Genomic DNA, 21659 nt, shown 5'->3' with positions numbered 1-21659 from the left:
AATTTCACTGACACTTGTGACATTTGTAGGTGTTCAACTTCAAGGGGATGAAGTTGCACCTTCTACCCAGGGTTCTGGAACTCAGCGCAGGGTAAGATTTCAGGTTATCGCCCTGGCTTGAGGTGTTAAAGCAAAACACTCCACATGCCAAATAAAGTCTATTTCACCCCTTCACAGTATCAGGAAAGGCCTGCAAGGCCTTGGGCCTACTTCCAGCCTCCAGGCACCAAAGTTACTGATACCTGTGACATTTGGTGGTGTTAAGCTTCAAGGGGAAGAAGTCACGCCTTCTACCCAGGGTTATGGAGCTCAGTGCAGGGTAAGAATTCAGGTTATCCCCCTGGCTGGAGGTGTTAAAGCAAAACACTTCACATGCCCATTAAAGTCTATTTCACCCCTTCACAGTATCAGGAAAGGCCTGCAAGGCCTTGTGCCTACTTCCAGCCTCCAGGCACCAATGTTACTGTTACCTGTGACATGTGGTGGTGTTAAGCTTCAAGGGGATGAAGTCACACCTTTTACCCAGGGTTATGGAGCTCAGCGCAGGGTAAGATTTCAGGTTATCCCCCTGGCTTGAGGTGTTAAAGCCAAACACTCCACAAGCCCACTAAAGTCTATTTCACACCTTCACAGTATCAGGAAAGGCCTGCAAGGCCTTGTACCTACTTCCAGCCTCCAGGCACCAATGTTACTGATACCTGTGACATTTGGTGGTGTTAAGCTTCAAGGGGAGGAAGTCACACCTTCTACCCAGGGTTATGGAGCTCAGCGCAGGGTAAGAATTCAGGTCATCCCCCTGGCTGGAGGTGTTAAAGCAAAACACTTTGCATGCCCATTAAAGTCTATTTCACCCCTTCACAGTATCAGGAAAGGCCTGCAAGGCCGTGTGCCTACTTCCAGCCTCCAGGCACCAATGTTACTGATACCTGTGACATGTGGTGGTGTTAAGCTTCAAGGGGATGAAGTCACACCTTCTACCCAGGGTTATGGAGCTCAGCGCAGGGTAAGAATTCAGGTTATCCCCCTGGCTTGAGGTGTTAAAGCCAAACACTCCACAAGCCCACTAAAGTCTATTTCACACCTTCACAGTATCAGGAAAGGCCTGCAAGGCCTTGTACCTACTTCCAGCCTCCAGGCACCAATGTTACTGATACCTGTGACATGTGGTGGTGTTAAGCTTCAAGGGGATGAAGTCACACCTTCTACCCAGGGTTATGGAGCTCCGCGCAGGGTAAGAATTTAGGTCATCCCCCTGGCTGGAGGTGTTAAAGGAAAACACTTCACATGCCAAATAAAGTCTATTTCACCCCTCCACAGTATCAGGGAAGGCCTGCAAGGCCTTGTGCCTACTTCCAGCCTCCAGGCACCAATGTTACTGATACCTGTGACATTTGGTGGTGTTAAGCTTCAAGGGGAGGAAGTCACACCTTCTACCCAGGGTTATGGAGCTCAGCGCAGGGTAAGAATTCAGGTCATCCCCCTGGCTGGAGGTGTTAAAGCAAAACACTTTGCATGCCCATTAAAGTCTATTTCACCCCTTCACAGTATCAGGAAAGGCCTGCAAGGCCGTGTGCCTACTTCCAGCCTCCTGCCACCAATTATACCGATACCTGTGACATTTGGAGGTGTTAAGCTTCAAGGGGAAGAAGTCATATCTTCTACCCAGGGTTATGGAGCTCAGCGCAGGGTAAGAATTTGGGTTATCCCCCTGGCTGGAGGTGTTAAATTAAAACACTTCACATGCCCAATAAAGTCTGTTTCACCCCTTCACAGTATCAGGAAAGGCCTGCAAGGCCTTGGGCCTACTTCCAGCCTCCAGGCACCAATGTTACTGATACCTGTGACATGTGGTGGTGTTAAGCTTCAAGGGGATGAAGTCACACCTTCTACCCAGGGTTATGGAGCTCCGCGCAGGGTAAGAATTTAGGTCATCCCCCTGGCTGGAGGTGTTAAAGGAAAACACTTCACATGCCAAATAAAGTCTATTTCACCCCTCCACAGTATCAGGGAAGGCCTGCAAGGCCTTGTGCCTACTTCCAGCCTCCAGGCACCAATGTTACTGATACCTGTGACATTTGGTGGTGTTAAGCTTCAAGGGGAAGAAGTCACATCTTCTACCCAGGGTTATGGAGCTCAGCGCAGGGTAAGAATTTGGGTTATCCCCCTGGCTGGAGGTGTTAAATTAAAACACTTCACATGCCCAATAAAGTCTGTTTCACCCCTTCACAGTATCAGGAAAGGCCTGCAAGGCCTTGTGCCTACTTCCAGCCTCCAGGCACCAATGTTACTGATACCTGTGACATGTGGTGGTGTTAAGCTTCAAGGGGATGAAGTCACACCTTCTACCCAGGGTTATGGAGCTCAGTGCAGGGTAAGAATTCGGGTTATCCCCCTGGCTGGAGGTGTTAAAGCAAAACACTTCACATGCCCAATAAAGTCTATTTCACCCATTCACAGTATCAGGAAAGGCCTGCAAGGCCTTGGGCCTACTTCCAGACCCCAGGCACCTGTTTTTGTGATACTTGTGACATTTGGAGGTGTTCAGCTTCAAGGGGATGAAGTCACACCTTCTACCCAGGGTTATGGAGCTCCGCACGAGGTAAGATTTCAGGTATCACCCCTGCCTAGATGTGTGAAAACTCAAAACATCACATACACAACAAAGTGTATTTCCCTCCTTTACAGTTACAGGGAAAGGTCCGCAAGGCCTCTGGCCTACCTCCAGCCTCCAGGCAGCAGTTTTAATGAAACTTGTGACATTTGGCGGTGTTAAAGTTCAAGGGGACGAAGTTGTACCTTCTACCCAGGGTTATTGAGGTCAGCGCAGGGTAAGATTTCAGGTTATCACCCTGGCTGGAGGTGTTAAAGCAAAACACTTCACATGCCCAATAAAGTCTATTTCACCCCTTCACAGTATCAGGAAAGGCCTGCAAGTCCTTGTGCCTACTTCCAGCCTCCAGGCACCAATGTTACTGATACCTGTGACATGTGGTGGTGTTACGCTTCAAGGGGATGAAGTCACACCTTTTACCCAGGGTTATGGAGCTCAGCGCAGGGTAAGAATTCAGGTATGCGCCCTGGCTTGAGGTGTTAAAGCAAAACACTTCACATGCCCAATAAAGTCTATTTCACCCCTTTCTCAGTATCAGGAAAGGCCTGCAAGGCCTTGGGCCTACTTACAGCCTCCAGGCACCAATTGTACTGATACCGGTGACATTTGGAGGTGTTAAGCTTCAAGGGTATGAAGTCACACCTTCTACCCAGGGTTATGGAGCTCAGTGCAGGGTAAGAATTCAGGTTATCCCCCTGGCTGGAGGTGTTAAAGCAAAACACTTCACATGCCCATTAAAGTCTTTTTCACCCCTTCACAGTATCAGGAAAGGCCTGCAAGGCCTTGTGCCTACTTCCAGCCTCCAGGCACCAATGTTACTGTTACCTGTGACATGTGGTGGTGTTAAGCTTCAAGGGGATGAAGTCACACCTTTTACCCAGGGTTATGGAGCTCAGCGCAGGGTAAGATTTCAGGTTATCCCCCTGGCTTGAGGTGTTAAAGCCAAACACTCCACATGCCCAATAAAGTCTATTTCACGCCTTCACAGTATCAGGAAAGGCCTGCAAGGCCGTGTGCCTACTTCCAGCCTCCAGGCACCAATGTTACTGATACCTGTGACATTTGGTGGTGTTAAGCTTCAAGGGGAAGAAGTCACACCTTCTACCCAGGGTTATGGAGCTCAGCGCAGGGTAAGAATTCAGGTTATCCCCCTGGCTGGAGGTGTTAAAGCAAAACACTTTGCATGCCCATTAAAGTCTATTTCATCCCTTCACAGTATCAGGAAAGGCCTGCAATGCCGTGTGCCTACTTCCAGCCTCCAGGCACCAATGTTACTGATACCTGTGACATGTGGTGGTGTTAAGCTTCAAGGGGATGAAGTCACACCTTCTACCCAGGGTTATGGAGCTCAGCGCAGGGTAAGAATTCAGGTTATCCCCCTGGCTTGAGGTGTTAAAGCAAAACACTTCACATGCCCAATAAAGTCTATTTCACCCCTTCACAGTATCAGGAAAGGCCTGCAAGGCCTTGGGCCTACTTCCAGCCCCCAGGCACCTGTTTTTGTGATACTTGTGACATTTGGAGGTGCTCAGCTTCAAAGGGGATGAAGTCACACCTTCTACCCAGGGTTATGGAGCTCAGTGCAGGGTAAGATTTCAGTTTATCCCCCTGGCCTGAGGTGTTAAAGCCAAACACTTCACATGCCAAATAAAGTCTATTTCACCCCTTTCACAGTATCAGGAAAGGCCTGCAAGGCCTTGGGCCTACTTCCAGCCTCCAGGCACAAATTTTACTGATACCTGTGACATTTGGTGGTGTTGAGCTTCAAGGGGATGAAGGCACACCTTTTACCCGGGGTTAAGGAGCTCAGTGCAGGGTAAGATTTCAGGTTATCCCCCTTGCTCGAGGTGTTAAAGCAAAACACTACACATGCCAAGTAAAGTCTATTTCACCCCTTCACAGTATCAGGAAAGGCCTGCAAGGCCTTGGGCCTACATCTATTCTCCAGGCACCAATTGTACTGATACCTGTGACATTTGGTGTTGTTCAACTTCAAGGGGATGAAGTCACACCTTCTACCCAGGGTTATGGAGCTCAGCGCAGGGTAAGATATCAGCTTTTCACCCTTAGCTGGAAGTGATGAAGCAAAACACTACACATGCCAAGTAAAGTCTATTTCACCCCTTCACAGTATCAGGAAAGGCCTGCAAGGTCTTGTGCCTACTTCCAGCCTCCAGGCACCAATGATACTGATACCTGTGACATTTGGTGGTGTTAAGCTTCAAGGGGATGAAGTCACACCTTCTACCCAGGGTTATGGAGCTCAGTGCAGGGTAAGAATTCGGGTTATCCCCCTGGCTGGAGGTGTTAAAGAAAAATACTTCACATGCCCAATAAAGTCTATTTCACCCCATCACAGTATCAGGAAGGACCTGCAATGCCTTGGGCCTACTTCCAGCCTCCAGGCACCAATTATACTGATACCTGTGACATTTGGTGTTGTTCAACTTCAAGGGGGTGAAGTCACACCTTCTACCCAGGGTTATGGAGCTCAGCGCAGGGTAAGATTTCAGGTTATCGCCCTGGCTTGAGGTGTTAAAGCAAAACACTTCACATGCCCAATAAAGTCTATTTCACCCCTTCACAGTATCAGGAAAGGCCTGCAAGGCCTTGGGCCTACTTCCAGCCCCCAGGCACCAATGTACTGATACCTGTGACATTTGGTGGTGTTAAGCTTCAAGGGGATGAAGTCACACCTTCTACCCAGGGTTATGGAGCTCCTCGCAGGGTAAGATTTCAGGCTTCACCCCAGGCTGGAGGCGTGAAAATAGAACAATTACCATACACAGCAATGTGTATTTCACCCATTCACAGTATCAGGAAAGGCCTGCAAGGCCTTGGGCCTACATCCAGCCTCCAGGCACCAATTTTACTGATACCTGTGACATTTGGTGTTGTTAAGCTTCAAGGGGATGACGTCACACCTTTTACCCAGGGTTATGGAGCTCAGCGCAGGGTAAGATTTCAGGTTATCCCCCTGGCTTGAGGTGTTAAAGCAAAACACTTCACATGCCCAATAAAGTCTATTTCACCCCTTCACAGTATTAGGAAAGGCCTGCAAGGCCTTGGGCATACTTCCAGCCTCCAGGCACCAATGTAACTGATACCTGTGACATTTGGTGGTGTTAAGCTTCAAGGGGATGAAGTCACACTTTCTACCCAGGGTCATGGAGCTCAGCGCAGGGTAAGAATTCAGGTTATCCCCCTGGCTGGAGGTGTTAAAGCAAAACACTTCACATGCCCATTAAACTCTATTTCACCCCTTAACAGTATCAGGAAAGGCCTGCAAGGCCTTGTGCCTACTTCCAGCCCCCAGGCACCAATGTTACTGATGCCTGTGACATTTGGTGGTGTAAAGCTTCAAGGGGATGAAGTCGCACCTTCTACCCAGGGTTATGGAGCTCTGCGCAGGCTAAGATTTCAGGTTATCCCCCTGGCTGGAGGTGTTAAAGCAAAACACTCCACATGCCCAATAAAGTCTATTTCACCCCTTTACTGTATCAGGAAAGGCCTGCAAGGCCGTGGGCCTACTTCCAGCCTCCAGGCACCAATTTTACTGATACCTGTGACATTTGGTGGTGTTAAGCTTCAAGGGGATGAAGTCACACTTTATACCCAGGGTTATGGAGCTCAGCGCAGGGTAAGATTTTTTGGTTATCCCCCTGGCTGGAGGTGTTTAAGCAAAACACCTCACATGCCCAGTACAGTGTATTTCACCCTTTCCCAGTATCAGGAAAGGCCTGCAAGGCCTTGTGCCTACTTCCAGCCTCCAGGCACCAATGTTACTGATACCTGTGACATTTGGTGGTGTTAAGCTTCAAGGGGAAGAAGTCACACCTTCTACCCAGGGTTATGGAGCTCAGTGCAGGGTACGATTTCAGGTCATCCCTCTGGCTGGAGGTGTTAAAGCAAAACACTTCACATGCCCAATACGTTGTATTTCAGTCCTTCACAGTATCAGGAAAGGCCTGCAAGGCCTTGGGCCAACTTCCAGCCCCCAGGCACCAATGTTACTGATACCTGTGACATTTGGTGGTGTTAAGCTTCAAGGGGAAGAAGTCACACCTTCTACCCAGGGTTATGGAGCTCAGCGCAGGGTAAGATTTCAGGTTATCGCCCGGGCTTGAGTTGCTAAAGCAAAACACTTCACATGCCCAATAAAGTCTATTTCACCCCTTTCACAGTATCAGGAAAGGCCTGCAAGGCCTTGGGCCTACTTCCAGCCCCCAGGCACCAATGTTACTGATACCTGTGACATGTGGTGGTGTTAAGCTTCAAGGGGAAGAAGTCACACCTTCTACCCAGGGTTATGGAGCTCAGTGCAGGGTAAGAATTCAGGTTATCCCCCTGGCTGGAGGTGTTTAAGCAAAACACCTCACATGCCCAGTACAGTGTATTTCACCCTTTCCCAGTATCAGTAAAGGCCTGCAAGGCCTTGTGCCTACTTCCAGCCTCCAGGCACCAATGTTACTGATACCTGTGACATTTGGTGGTGTTAAGCTTCAAGGGGATGAAGTCGCACCTTCTACCCAGGGTTATGGAGCTCCGCGCAGGGTAAGATTTCAGGCTTCACCCCAGGCTTAAGGCGTGAAAATAGAACAGTTACCATACACAACAATGTGTATTTCACCCATTCACAGTATCAGGAAAGGCCTGCAAGGCCTTGGGCCTACTTCCAGGCACCAATGTTACTGATACCTGTGACATTTGGTAGTGTTAAGCTTCAAGGGGATGAAGTCACACTTTCTACCTAGGGTTATGGAGCTCAGCACAGGGTAAGATTTTAGGTTATCCCCCTGGCTGGAGGTGTTTAAGCAAAACACCTCACATGCCCAGTACAGTGTATTTCACGCTTTCCCAGTATCAGGATAGTCCTGCAAGGCCTTGTGCCTACTTCCAGCCTCCAGGCACCAATGTGACTGATACCTGTGACATTTGGTGGTCTTAAGCTTCAAGGGGATGAAGTCACACTTTATACCCAGGGTTATGGAGCTCAGCGCAGGGTAAGATTTTAGGTTATCCCCCTGGCTGGAGTTGTTAAAGCAAAACACTTCACATGCCCAATAAAGTCTATTTCACCCCTTCACAGTATCAGGAAAGGGCTGCAAGGCCTTGGGCCTCCTTCCAGCCCCCAGGCACCTGTTTTTGTGATACTTGTGACATTTGGAGGTGCTCAGCTTCAAGGGGATGAAGTCACATCTTCTACCCAGGGTTATGGAGCTCAGCGCAGGGTAAGATTTCAGGTTATCCCCCTGGCTGGAGGTGTTAAAGGAAAACACTTTGCACGCCCATTGAAGTCTATTTCACCCCTTCACAGTATCAGGAAAGGCCTGCAAGGCCTTGTGCCTACTTCCAGCCTCCAGGCACCAATGTTACTGTTACCTGTGACATGTGGTGGGGTTAAGCTTCAAGGGGATTAAGTCACACCTTCTACCCAGGGTTATGGAGCTCAGCGCAGGGTAAGATTTCAGGTTATCCCCCTGGCTTGAGGTGTTAAAGCCAAACACTCCACATGCCCAATAAAGTCTATTTCACCTCTTCACAGTATCAGGAAAGGCCTGCAAGGCATTGGGCCTACTTCCAGCCTCCACGCACCAATGTTACTGATACCTGTGACATGTGGTGGTGTTAAGCTTCAAGGGGATGTAGTCACACCTTTTACCCAGGGTCATGGAGCTCAGCGCAGGGTAAGATTTCAGGTTATCCCCCTGGATTGAGGTGTTAAAGCCAAACACTCCACATGCCCAAGAAAGTCTATTTCACACCTTCACGGTATCAGGAAAGGCCTGCAAGGCCTTGGGCCTACTTCCAGCCTCCAGGCACCAATTTTACTGATACCTGTGACATTTGGTGGTGTTAAGCTTCAAGGGGACGAAGTCACACTTTCTATCCAGGGTTATGGAGCTCAGAGCAGGGTAAGATTTTAGGTAATCCACCTGGCTGGAGGTGTTTAAGCAAAACACCTCACACGCCCAGTACAGTGTATTTCACCCTTTCCCAGTATCAGGAAAGGCCTGCAAGGCCTTGTGCCTACTTCCAGCCTCCAGGCACCAATGTTACTGATACCTGTGACATTTGGTGGTGTTAAGCTTCAAGGGGATGAAGTCGCACCTTCTACCCAGGGTTATGGAGCTCCGCGCAGGGTAAGATTTCAGGCTTCACCCCAGGCTTAAGGCGTGAAAATAGAACAGTTACCATACACAACAATGTGTATTTCACCCATTCACAGTATCAGGAAAGGCCTGCAAGGCCTTGGGCCTACTTCCAGCCTCCAGGCACCAATGTTACTGATACCTGTGACATTTGGTAGTGTTAAGCTTCAAGGGGATGAAGTCACACTTTCTACCCAGGGTTATGGAGCTCAGCGCAGGGTAAGAATTCAGGTTATCCCCCTGGCTGGAGGTGTTAAAGCAAAACACTTCACATGCCCATTAAACTCTATTTCACCCCTTCACAGTATCAGGAAAGGCCTGCAAGGCCTTGGGCCTACTTCCAGCCTCCAGGCACCAATGTTACTGATACCTGTGACCTTTGGTGGTGTTAAGCTCCAAGGGGATGAAGTCGCACCTTCTACCCAGGGTTATGGAGCTCCGCGCAGGGTAAGATTTCAGGTTATCCCCCTGGCTGGAGGTGTTTAAGCAAAACACCTCACATGCCCAGTACAGTGTATTTAACCCTTTCCCAGTATCAGGAAAGGCCTGCAAGGCCTTGTGCCTACTTCCAGCCTCCAGGCACCAATGTTACTGATACCTGTGACATTTGGTGGTGTTAAGCTTCAATGGGAAGAAGTCAAATCTTCTACCCAGGGTTATGGAGCTCAGCGCAGGGTAAGAATTTGGGTTATCCCCCTGGCTGGAGGTGTAAAATTAAAACACTTCACATGCCCAATAAAGTCTGTTTCACCCCTTCACAGTATCATGAAAGGCCTGCAAGGCCTTGTGCCTACTTCCAGCCTCCAGGCACCAATGTTACTGATACCTGTGACATGTGGTGGTGTTAAGCTTCAATGGGATGAAGTCACACCTTCTACCCAGGGTTATGGAGCTCAGTGCAGGGTAAGAATTTGGGTTATCCCCCTGGCTGGAGGTGTTAAAGCAAAACACTTCACATGCCCAATAAAGTCTGTTTCACCCCTTCACAGTATCAGGAAAGGCCTGCAAGGCCTTGTGCCTACTTCCAGCCTCCAGGCACCAATGTTACTGATACCTGTGATATTTGGTGGTGTTAAGCTTCAAGGGGATGAAGTCACACCTTTTACCCAGGGTTATGGAGCTCAGCGCAGGGTAAGATTTCAGGTTATCGCCCTGGCTTGAGGTGTTAAAGCAAAACACTCCACATGCCAAATAAAGTCTATTTCACCCCTTCACAGTATCAGGAAAGGCCTGCAAGGCCTTGGGCCTACTTCCAGCCTCCAGGCACCAAAGTTACTGATACCTGTGACATTTGGTGGTGTTAAGCTTCAAGGGGAAGAAGTCACGCCTTCTACCCAGGGTTATGGAGCTCAGTGCAGGGTAAGAATTCAGGTTATCCCCCTGGCTGGAGGTGTTAAAGCAAAACACTTCACATGCCCATTAAAGTCTATTTCACCCCTACACAGTATCAGGAAAGGCCTGCAAGGCCTTGTGCCTACTTCCAGCCTCCAGGCACCAATGTTACTGTTACCTGTGACATGTGGTGGTGTTAAGCTTCAAGGGGATGAAGTCACACCTTTTACCCAGGGTTATGGAGCTCAGCGCAGGGTAAGATTTCAGGTTATCCCCCTGGCTTGAGGTGTTAAAGCCAAACACTCCATATGCCCAATAAAGTCTATTTCACGCCTTCACAGTATCAGGAAAGGCCTGCAAGGCCTTGTGCCTACTTCCAGCCTCCAGGCACCAATGTTACTGATACCTGTGACATTTGGTGGTGTTAAGCTTCAAGGGGAAGAAGTCAAACCTTCTACCCAGGGTTATGGAGCTCAGCGCAGGGTAAGAATTCAGGTTATCCCCCTGGCTGGAGGTGTTAAAGCAAAACACTTTGCATGCCCATTAAAGTCTATTTCACCCCTTCACAGTATCAGGAAAGGCAGGCAAGGCCGTGTGCCTACTTCCAGCCTCCAGGCACCAATGTTACTGATACCTGTGACATGTGGTGGTGTTAAGCTTCAAGGGGATGAAGTCACACCTTCTACCCAGGGTTATGGAGCTCAGCGCAGGGTAAGAATTCAGGTTATCCCCCTGGCTTGAGGTGTTAAAGCAAAACACTTCACATGCCCTATAAAGTCTATTTCACCCCTTCACAGTATCAGGAAAGGCCTTGTGCCTTCTTCCAGCCTCTAGGCACCAATTTCACTGAAACTTGTGACATTTGTAGGTGTTCAACTTCAAGGGGATGAAGTTGCACCTTCTACCCAGGGTTATGGAACTCAGCGCAGGGTAAGATTCCAGGCTTCACCCCTGACTGGAGGTGTTAAAGCAAAACACTTCTCATGCCCAATAAAGTCTATTTCACCCCTCCACAGTATCAGGAAAGGCCTGCAAGGCCTTGGGCCTACTTCCAGCCTCCTGGCACCAATTATACTGATACCTGTGACATTTGGAGGTGTTAAGCTTCAAGGGGATGAAGTTGCACCTTCTACCCAGGGTTATGGAGCTCCGCGCAGGGTAAGAATTTAGGTCATCCCCCTGGCTGGAGGTGTTAAAGGAAAACACTTCACATGCCCAATAAAGTCTAGTTCACCCCTTCACAGTATCAGGAAAGGCCTGCAAGGCCTTGGGCCTACTTCCAGCCTCCTGGCACCAATTATACTGATACCTGTGACATTTGGAGGTGTTAAGCTTCAAGGGGATGAAGTCACACCTTTTACCCAGGGTTATGGAGCTCAGCGCAGAGTAAGATTTCAGGTTATCGCCCTGGCTTGAGGTGTTAAAGCAAAACACTTCACATGCCAATAAAGTCTAGTTCACCCCTTCACAGTATCAGGAAAGGCCTGCAAGGCCTTGTGCCTACTTTCAGCCTCCAGGCACCAATGTTACTGATACCTGTGACATGTGGTGGTGTAAGCTTCAAGGGGATGAAGTCACACCTTTTACCCAGGGTTATGGAGCTCAGCGCAGGGTAAGATTTCAGGTTATCGCCCTGGCTTGAGGTGTTAAAGCAAAACACTCCACATGCCAAATAAAGTCTATTTCACCCCTTCACAGTATCAGGAAAGGCCTGCAAGGCCTTGGGCCTACTTCCAGCCTCCAGGCACCAAAGTTACTGATACCTGTGACATTTGGTGGTGTTAAGCTTCAAGGGGAAGAAGTCACGCCTTCTACCCAGGGTTATGGAGCTCAGTGCAGGGTAAGAATTCAGGTTATCCCCCTGGCTGGAGGTGTTAAAGCAAAACACTTCACATGCCCATTAAAGTCTATTTCACCCCTTCACAGTATCAGGAAAGGCCTGCAAGGCCTTGTGCCTACTTCCAGCCTCCAGGCACCAATGTTACTGTTACCTGTGACATGTGGTGGTGTTAAGCTTCAAGGGGATGAAGTCACACCTTTTACCCAGGGTTATGGAGCTCAGCGCAGGGTAAGATTTCAGGTTATCCCCCTGGCTTGAGGTGTTAAAGCCAAACACTCCACATGCCCAATAAAGTCTATTTCACGCCTTCACAGTATCAGGAAAGGCCTGCAAGGCCTTGTGCCTACTTCCAGCCTCCAGGCACCAATGTTACTGATACCTGTGACATTTGGTGGTGTTAAGCTTCAAGGGGAAGAAGTCACACCTTCTACCCAGGGTTATGGAGCTCAGCGCAGGGTAAGAATTCAGGTTATCCCCCTGGCTGGAGGTGTTAAAGCAAAACACTTTGCATGCCCATTAAAGTCTATTTCACCCCTTCACAGTATCAGGAAAGGCAGGCAAGGCAGTGTGCCTACTTCCAGCCTCCAGGCACCAATGTTACTGATACCTGTGACATGTGGTGGTGTTAAGCTTCAAGGGGATGAAGTCACACCTTCTACCCAGGGTTATGGAGCTCAGCGCAGGGTAAGAATTTGGGTTATCCCCCTGGCTGGAGGTGTTAAATTAAAACACTTCACATGCCCAATAAAATCTGTTTCACCCCTTCACAGTATCAGGAAAGGCCTGCAAGGCCTTGTGCCTACTTCCAGCCTCCAGGCACCAATGTTACTGATACCTGTGACATGTGGTGGTGTTAAGCTTCAAGGGGATGAAGTCGCACCTTCTACCCAGGGTTATGGAGCTCAGCGCAGGGTAAGATTTCAGGTTATCCCCCCTGGCTTGAGGTGTTAAAGCAAAACACTTCACATGCCCAATAAAGTCTATTTCACCCCTTCACAGTATCAGGAAAGGCCTGCAAGGCCTTGGGCCTACTTCCAGCCTCCAGGCACCAATGTTACTGATACCTGGGACATTTGGAGGTGTTAAGCTTCAAGGGGAAGAAGTCACACCTTCTACCCAGGGTTATGGAGCTCAGCGCAGGGTAAGATTTCAGCTTTTCACCCCTAGCTGGATGTGTTGAAGCAAAACACTTCTCATGCCCAATAAAGTCTATTTCAACCCTTCACAGTATCAGGAAAGGCCTGCAAGGCCTTGGGCCTACTTCCAGCGTCCAGGCACCTGTGTTTGTGATACTTGTGACATTTGGAGGTGTTCAGCTTCAAGGGGATGAAGTCACACCTTCTACACAGGGTTATGGAGCTCAGCGCAGGGTAAGATTTCAGCTTTTCACCCCTAGCTGGATGTGTTGAAGCAAAACACTTCTCATGCCCAATAAAGTCTATTTCAACCCTTCACAGTATCAGGAAAGGCCTGTAAGGCCTTGGGCCTACATCCATTCTCCAGGCACCAATGTTACTGACACCTGTGACATTTGGTGGTGTTAAGCTTCATGGGGAAGAAGTCACACCTTCTACCCAGGGTTATGGAGCTCAGCGCAGGGTAAGATTTCAGGTTATTCCCCCTGGCTCGAGGTGTTAAAGCAAAACACTTCACATGCCCAATAAATTGTATTTCACCCCTTCACAGTATCAGGAAAGGCCTGCAAGGCCTCGTGCCTACTTCCAGCCCCCAGGCACCAATGTTACTGACACCTGTGACATTTGGTGGTGTTAAGCTTCATGGGGAAGAAGTCACACCTTCTACCCAGGGTTATGGAGCTCAGCGCAGGGTAAGAATTCAGGTTATTCCCCCTGGCTCGAGGTGTTAAAGCAAAACACTTCACATGCCCAATAAATTGTATTTCACCCCTTCACAGTATCAGGAAAGGCCTGCAAGGCCTTGGGCCTACTTGCAGCCCCCAGGCACCAATGTTACTGACACCTGTGACATTTGGTGGTGTTAAGCTTCAAGGGGAAGATGTCACACCTTCTACCCAGGGTTATGGAGCTCAGCGCAGGGTATGATTTTAGGTTATCCCCCTGGCTGGAGGTGTTTAAGCAAAACACCTCACATGCCCAGTACAGTGTATTTCACCCTTTCCCAGTATCAGTAAAGGCCTGCAAGGCCTTGTGCCTACTTCCAGCCTCCAGGCACCAATGTTACTGATACCTGTGACATTTGGTGGTGTTAAGCTTCAAGGGGATGAAGTCGCACCTTCTACCCAGGGTTATGGAGCTCCGCGCAGGGTAAGATTTCAGGCTTCACCCCAGGCTTAAGGCGTGAACATAGAACAATTACCATACACAACAATGTGTATTTCACCCATTCACAGTATCAGGAAAGGCCTGCTAGGCCTTGGGCCTACTTCCAGCCTCCAGGCACCAATGTTACTGATACCTGTGACATGTGGTGGTGTTAAGCTTCAAGGGGATGAAGTCACACTTTCTACCCAGGGTTATGGAGCTCAGCGCAGGGTAAGAATTCAGGTTATCCCCCTGGCTGGAGGTGTTAAAGCAAAACACTTCACATGCCCAATAAATTGTATTTCACCCCTTCACAGTATCAGGAAAGGCCTGCAAGGCCTTGGGCCTACTTCCAGCCTCCAGGCACCAATGTTACTGATGCCTGTGACATTTGGTGGTGTTAAGCTTCAAGGGGATGAAGTCACACCTTTTACCCAGGGTTATGGAGCTCAGTGCAGGGTAAGAATTCAGGGTATCCCCCTGGCTGGAGGTGTTAAAGCAAAACACTTCACATGCCCAGTACAGTGTATTTCACCCTTTCCCAGTATCAGGAAAGGCCTGCAAGGCCTTGTGCCTACTTCCAGCCTCCAGGCACCAATGTTACTGATACCTGTGACATTTGGCGGTGTTAAGCTTCAAGGGGAAGAAGTCACACCATCTACCCAGGGTTATGGAGCTCAGTGCAGGGTAAGATTTCAGGTTATCCCCCTGGCTTGAGGTGTTAAAGCAAAACACTTCACATGCCCAATAAAGTCTATTTCACCCCTTCACAGTATCAGGAAAGGCCTGCAAGGCCTTGGGCCTACTTCCAGCCCCCAGGCACCAATGTACTGATACCTGTGACATTTGGTGCTGTTAAGCTTCAAGGGGATGAAGTCACACCTTCTACCCAGGGTTATGGAGCTCCTCGCAGGGTAAGATTTCAGGCTTCACCCCAGGCTGGAGGCGTGAAAATAGAACAATTACCATACACAGCAATGTGTATTTCACCCATTCACAGTATCAGGGAAGGCCTGCAAGGCCTTGTGCCTACTTCCAGCCTCCAGGCACCAATTTTACTGATACCTGTGACATTTGGTGGTGTTAAGCTTCAAGGGGATGAAGTCACACTTTATACCCAGGGTTATGGAGCTCAGCGCAGGGTAAGATTTTTGGTTATCCCCCTGGCTGGAGGTGTTTAAGCAAAACACCTCACATGCCCAGTACAGTGTATTTCACCCTTTCCCAGTATCAGGAAAGGCCTGCAAGGCCTTGTGCCTACTTCCAGCCTCCAGGCACCAATGTTACTGATACCTGTGACATTTGGTGGTGTTAAGCTTCAAGGGGAAGAAGTCCCACCTTCTACCCAGGGTTATGGAGCTCAGCGCAGGGTAAGATTTCAGGTTATCCCCCTGGCTTGAGGTGTTAAAGCCAAACACTCCACATGCCCAAGAATGTCTATTTCACACCTTCACGGTATCAGGGAAGGCCTGCAAGGCCTTGGGCCTGCTTCCAGCCTCCAGGCACCAATGTTACTGATACCTGTGACATTTGGTGGTGTTAAGCTTCAAGGGGAAGGAGTCACATCTTCAACCCAGGGTTATGGAGCTCAGTGCAGGGTAAGAATTCAGGGTATCCCCCTGGCTGGAGGTGTTAAAGCAAAACATTTCACATGCCCAATAAGGTCTATTTCTCCCCTTCGCAGTGTCGGGAAAGGCCTGTAATGCCTTTGGCCTATTTCCAACCTCCAGGCACCATTTTTTGGGATACATGTAACATTTGGAGGTGTTAATCTTCAAAGGGATACAGTTGCTCCTTCTACCCAGGGCTATGGAAGTATGCACAGGGGGAGATCGCAGGTTTTCCCCTTGGAAGGAGGCGGAGAAGTAAAACACTTCCCTCAAATCCAAGGCGGCAAGGCTGAAATCTTACCCTATGCAGAGCTCCGTAGTTCTGGGTAGACGGAGTGCCATTGTCCCCTTGCAGCTGAGCACATCATAATTTCACATTTATCACTAAAACATGTGTTTGGTGGATAGAAATGTGCCCATGTCTCTGCAGGCCAAGGCCTGATCTTTCAAATGGGTGTATGTACCTTTTAGGCTAGGTGAAGTGTTTTCATTTCTTCACCTCCACTCGTGAGGGAAATCTTGAATCTTACCCTGCCTGGAGCTCCAAATCCCTGGGTAGAAAGAGTGACTTAGTGCCCTTGAATCTGAAAACCTCATAATGTCACAAATATCACTAAAGCAGGTCCCTGGTGGCTAGAAATGCCCCAGAGCCCTGAAGGCTCTATTCTGATATGGTGACTGGGTTATTTTGTGCTGTTTTGGGCCGTGTGAAGTATTTTATTCTTACACCGCCACCCCAGGGAAAGACGTGAAATATTTTCCTGTGCGGAGCTCTATATCTCTGGGAAGAAGGGCTGACGTTGTCCCCTTTATTCTGGAAACCTCATAGTATCAGATATATTACTAAAACAGGTTCCTGGAAGCTAGGGATGGGCCAGGGTACCTGAAGGCTAAGATCTGAAACTGTGAATGGTGTTCATGTACGTCTTGGACTATGAGAAGTGTTTTATTTGTGTTTCCCTCTACCTACATATAAGGCGAAAACCTGTAATTAGCAGTAGACCTCAATCAGGCTGCCAGGCGCAGAATCTGATTTGTCGGCGCAGGTCGCACTCTTGACATGCCATTTGATTCAGGAGTGGTCCCCACCCCAGCAATCGGGCTCAATACAACATTGATAGTCACAGGCCTCACTCTGTACTGTGGGATGTATGATGTAACAATTAGATTGCGGTACATTACATTGCTGTTTTAGGCGCTCTCCACGACTTGCACGGGAGGGCGCTCTAGACTTAGGAATAGTATGATTTACTATTCGAACTCCAGCCTAAGTAAGGTAGGGAAGGTGTTGGAATAGTAAATCGCACTATTCCATAGTCTAGTGCGCCCTCCCGTGCAAGTCGTGGAAAAGACTTGCGTTGTAAATGCAGCGATCGAAATGTACTGCGGTGTTTTGACCGCGTTGTTAAGGTCGGTTCCCGTCCAAAGATGTCACCTGAGATGTAAACCTAACTCCAGCTGTGAACATCAGCTCAGCAGAGTGCCTCCATGCAGGTACTGGGGTCACCATTTCAGGTGCCTTCACACCTTCTGCTCTCACGCTGGGTGCCAATGTAGGTCTAACTCGGCCGCCTGCCTCTATTGTGTCACTGTGTGTTTATTATGTTTAGTGTGCCCCCGTCTCCTCCAGCTCGGCGCTTGGCAGTGAATGCCCTCTGGCTGCATGTGAAGCTACCAGCGCGCAGCCGCCTTGTGATGCCCGTGAGTCTTGAGCCCGGCCCGTGCCCCGCTGCTTGTAAAAATCCCCCGGCTGCCCCCGAGTCGTGGGTGCCACAGCCGAGGGTGCAGGCGCGCGGCGAGGGCCCCCCTGACCCCCGGGCCGGGGCCCCCTGTTGTTGTCTTCGCTTCCCCGCTCGGCCGGCGGAGCCCTGTGTTACTTCGGCCCGTTCCAGAACGCGCTCCCCGCGTCCCCCTGAGCCCCATTGTGACGCCACAGGGCCCGCTCCCTGCAGGAGGCCCCTCCCGCCCGCGGGCCGCCGCTCCCGGCCTCAGAGCGCGAGGGTGGACCGGGGGAAAGGGGCCCGGGGCCCGGGATTCAAGGCACGGGGGCGTCAGCCATCGGGGGAGGGCAGAGATTCACGGCGGATTACAAGCCTCTGAGGACGGGGTCGGCTGAAACGGGGGAGGGCACGGGAAGGGGTTGAAGTTGGGCTTCTTTTCATGTGTGTATGGGAGCGTGTGTTTAACGGATTGTGTTTAAAAACTTAGATAATCCGATAGTAGGAAACACAAAAGTCAGCTCGGAGCAGAGAGCCGAGTGCGCCTCGCACACAGCCCTCACTCCTCGGAACCAATCAGGGGCTGGCTCCTCCCTATATATGCACGGGGCTCGGGTTGGGAGGTACATTTCTGTTCTGTGACAGCGCCGAGACTCGTATTGCAATGGCAGAAACCGCTCCAGCCGCCGCGGCTCCTCCCGCTGAGGTCGCCCCCAAGAAGAAGCAGAAGAAAGCAGCGGGGGCCTCCAAGGCCAAGAAGCCTTCCGGTCCCAGCGTGTCCGACCTGATTTTGAAGTGTGTGACCGCCTCGGCCGAGAGGAAGGGAGTCTCCCTGGTGGCTCTGAAGAAGGCGCTGACCGCCGCCGGCTACGATGCGGACAAGAACAAGGGCCGCGTTAAGGTCTCCCTGAAGAGCCTGGTCAGTAAAGGCGCCCTAGCCCAGCTGAAGGGCACCGGGGCCTCCGGGTCCTTCAAAGTGAACAAGAAGCAGCTGGAGGGCAAGAAGGCAGCCAAGAAGACAGCTGCCAAGACCAAGAAGCCAGCGGCCAAGAAAGCTGCCCCTGCCGCCGCGAAGCCCAAAAAGGCTCCCGCGGGGGTCAAGAAGAGCCCGAAGAAGGTCAAGAAGCCAGCAGCAGCCAAGAGCCCCAAGAAGCCCAAGGCTGCCCCTGCCAAGAAGGCTGCCAAGAGCCCAGCGAAAGCCAAGGCGGCGAAGCCCAAAGTAGCCAAGAAAAGCCCTGCCAAGGTAGTCAAACCCAAGGCAGCCAAGCCCAAAGCAGCGAAGCCCAAAAAGGCAGCGCCCAAGAAGAAGTAAGGGCTGGCACCGAGACACTGCAAACACAACGGCTCTTTTAAGGGCCACCACCCTATCTAGAAGAGAGCGTGTTCCTCCCCACCTTTGCACCCACCCAATGGCCCCACTTCTCAAAAATAAACCGCACCATACATCCATAGCGCACTTTTCCACACGCGAGTGCCGCGTGTGATCTTGGCCATATAAACGGCTCTTTCGGTGCTGCGTGGATTGAAATCGTTATTACATAGAAAATAAGGGGGTCCGGGAGTTATAAGGCCTCCGTTTATAATACATGTGCAATAACGTGTGTGTCTCTGTGCTTTCACTGTACCCGGGCAGACTCTAAATAGTGTCTGCATAAAGCAGATGATTGTGAACTTTAATTGGAGCGCAGGTAACTGCGTGCTCCAGGGTGAGGGTAAAAAGCGGGTCTGGGAGTTATAAGACCTCAGTTTATTATAAACGTGTTTGTGTTGGTGCTTTCACTGTATCCGGGCAGACTCGATATAGCGCCTGCATAAAGCAGACGATTGTGAACTTTCAATCGAGCGCAGGTAACGGGGGCGTGTTCCAGAGTGACCAAGGGCAGTGTGCTTATGACATCTCGGGCTCCTCTCCCGGTTGACCGGGGTCGAGTCGTCCTCGTGACTACAAGTGGATGGACGGACGGAGACAAAGGCTGACCGAGGCGCGGGCTCCGGCGCCATCATCCAAGGGGGGGGTCTCTTTTATCCACAGCTCATTGGACAGCTAGGCTGCAGCCTCCAGTTCAGTATCCAATCGTTGCACACCGCGGGCTATTTTCGAACGTGGGGCGGTCTCCTCAGCCAACCAGAGCAGCCCTCCGTCTGTGAGGGCATAAATAGGGCTCTTTCCCTGGTAGACGCCATTCTTCTCTGCCTTCGCTGAGAGAGACCGCTCCCGCCATGGCCCGCACCAAGCAGACAGCCCGCAAGTCCACCGGCGGCAAAGCGCCCCGCAAGCAGCTGGCCACCAAGGCAGCCCGCAAGAGCGCGCCTGCCACCGGAGGAGTCAAGAAGCCTCACCGCTACCGGCCAGGCACCGTGGCTCTCCGCGAGATCCGCCGCTACCAGAAGTCCACCGAGCTCCTCATCCGCAAGCTGCCCTTCCAGCGGAATATATGATGTTACCACGAATACAAGTTCCACGCATGGCAATACCACGCGAATTTTAGTTCGCAAGTGGCTTTACCACGCTGGAATTTGCAACGAAGGATCATACCACGCATTTTTACGTCCTAAACACAAACACAAATGCTAAAGATTATTTTCTTACCTGACACCTTCCTGTCTTTCACCAGCAGCCCGTACCTTCCATCCACCATCGAAACAAGCGTGAAAACACGTCTGCCAAAATTAAAAAAGGACTGCCGTAACGGCACGTCTTTGGGGGAGGCACTTTCCTTTTACCTCAGTGCTACTGAAGTGCGTTTTTTTTTTTAAATGTAATTAACCCGCTCTGGAGGAAGCCGTCGACGCCTGCTCAATTAATTTAGGTTTTTCTTTGTCTAATTATCGTAAGCACTGGGAAAGGGAGCCGAGCTCAGGGCAGTAAACTGACACTCTGACGCCGTGTGTGGCATCCTCGTTGGTACTGAAGTGCGTTTTTTTAAATTTAATTAACCCGTTCCTTTTTTTTTTTTCTGGGGGGGAGACCCCCCCAGGCCCCCCCAGCCCCGTTCCTTTTTTTTTTTCTGGGGGGGAGACCCCCCCAGGCCCCCCCCAGCCCCTCCCCCAGCCGACCCCCGCCAACCCACCAATCCCCCTAGCCAGTACGTATATGCGTGGCAAAGACTGTCGTTGAAGGCATACGCGTGGAAAAGACGTTTGCGAGGTAAGTGCCTCGTAGTAAACGTCACGCGTAGAAAAGCTTTCGTTGAAAATGATGTTTCCCCTTCCAGCGCTTGGTGAGGGAGATCGCCCAGGACTTCAAGACCGACCTGCGCTTCCAGAGCTCCGCCGTCATGGCCCTGCAGGAGGCCAGCGAGGCCTACCTGGTCGGGCTCTTCGAGGACACCAACCTGTGCGCCATCCACGCCAAGAGGGTGACCATCATGCCCAAGGACATCCAGCTGGCCCGTCGCATCCGAGGCGAGAGGGCCTAAGGAGACGGACCGACCCGAACAACCACCACCACAACGGCTCTTTTAAGGGCCACCACCCTGTCACCTACGAGCTTCTCTTATCTGTCATGGCATGTGTTTTACAGGTTAGGGAGGGTGTGCTGTGAGTACCACGGTCACTGGGCAACTTATACCGGCTCTGGGTTAACCAGAGCACTCTGTGTTCACAGTGCATAAACGCCTGTTCAATGTGTCCATCTAATAATAAAAAGCCTTTTTATAGGGGGTTGTGCAGGGATCCGCTGGTCACAAGCCACCGCTTAAGGGGCATCTGTGTCCCCGGTACATCGGGTTCGTGTGTCTGATTTCGGGAACGTTTGCCCCGGGGTGAACTAACGCCGTTCCCCAGGGTCTTAAAAGTACAAACACAACGTTAAACCCGCTCACAGAGACACTGTTCGCCCCCAACATGGAAAACCATAAGCCCGGGGGGGGGGGGGGGGGCAGATGTGTGAATTCCCCAGTGGGTTTATTGAACCTCATCGTTACAGTGCTCATGTGACACTTGGTCCCATTCATATAGACATGTTAATTTAAAGAGGCGGAACGGGTTGCCTGCTGTCGGCCCTCGGTCTGCAGCAAGCCCCGTGAGAGCGGGCCTTTCTGCACTTAACATTACCCTTAAAAAACACATATTCCAAAACACATTTCTCCGGTCATAATAGAAGCACGTTAGC

The 21659-nt window shown here is 50.5% G+C and overlaps 2 protein-coding genes across 2 annotated transcripts; both read left to right on the top strand.

Moving 5' to 3' along the window:
* The first annotated feature begins 18147 nt into the window (after nt 1-18147).
* On the top strand, nt 18148-18857 carry LOC144807534 (histone H1.01-like). Its single transcript, XM_078673168.1, has one exon. It carries the CDS (start codon nt 18210-18212, stop codon nt 18855-18857), a length of 648 nt encoding a protein of 215 aa, XP_078529294.1. The 5' UTR covers nt 18148-18209.
* Nucleotides 18858-19510: 653 nt separating this feature from the next.
* Nucleotides 19511-21405, top strand: LOC144807518 (histone H3). The gene is made up of 2 exons (XM_078673153.1): nt 19511-19961; nt 20750-21405. The coding sequence occupies exons 1-2, from the start codon at nt 19766-19768 to the stop codon at nt 20962-20964; spliced, it is 411 nt and encodes a 136-aa protein (XP_078529279.1). The 5' UTR covers nt 19511-19765; the 3' UTR covers nt 20965-21405.
* Nucleotides 21406-21659: the final 254 nt, after the last annotated feature.

The sequence above is a fragment of the Lissotriton helveticus genome, unplaced genomic scaffold, assembly GCF_964261635.1.
Source record: "Lissotriton helveticus unplaced genomic scaffold, aLisHel1.1 SCAFFOLD_559, whole genome shotgun sequence".
Lineage (NCBI taxonomy): Eukaryota > Metazoa > Chordata > Amphibia > Caudata > Salamandridae > Lissotriton > Lissotriton helveticus.
The sequence above is the reverse complement of the archived record's forward strand: the minus strand, read 5'-3'. Positions and strand labels throughout refer to the sequence as shown.

Excerpts from the sequence above, each read along its gene's own strand:
- LOC144807534 (XM_078673168.1), top strand. The coding sequence starts at position 18,210 with ATGGCAGAAACCGCTCCAGCCGCCGCGGCTCCTCCCGCTGAGGTCGCC.
- LOC144807518 (XM_078673153.1), top strand. The coding sequence starts at position 19,766 with ATGGCCCGCACCAAGCAGACAGCCCGCAAGTCCACCGGCGGCAAAGCG. Across the intron at positions 19,962-20,749 it reads CGAGCTCCTCATCCGCAAGC|TCCCCTTCCAGCGCTTGGTG; the intron begins TGCCCTTCCAGC and ends GAAAATGATGTT.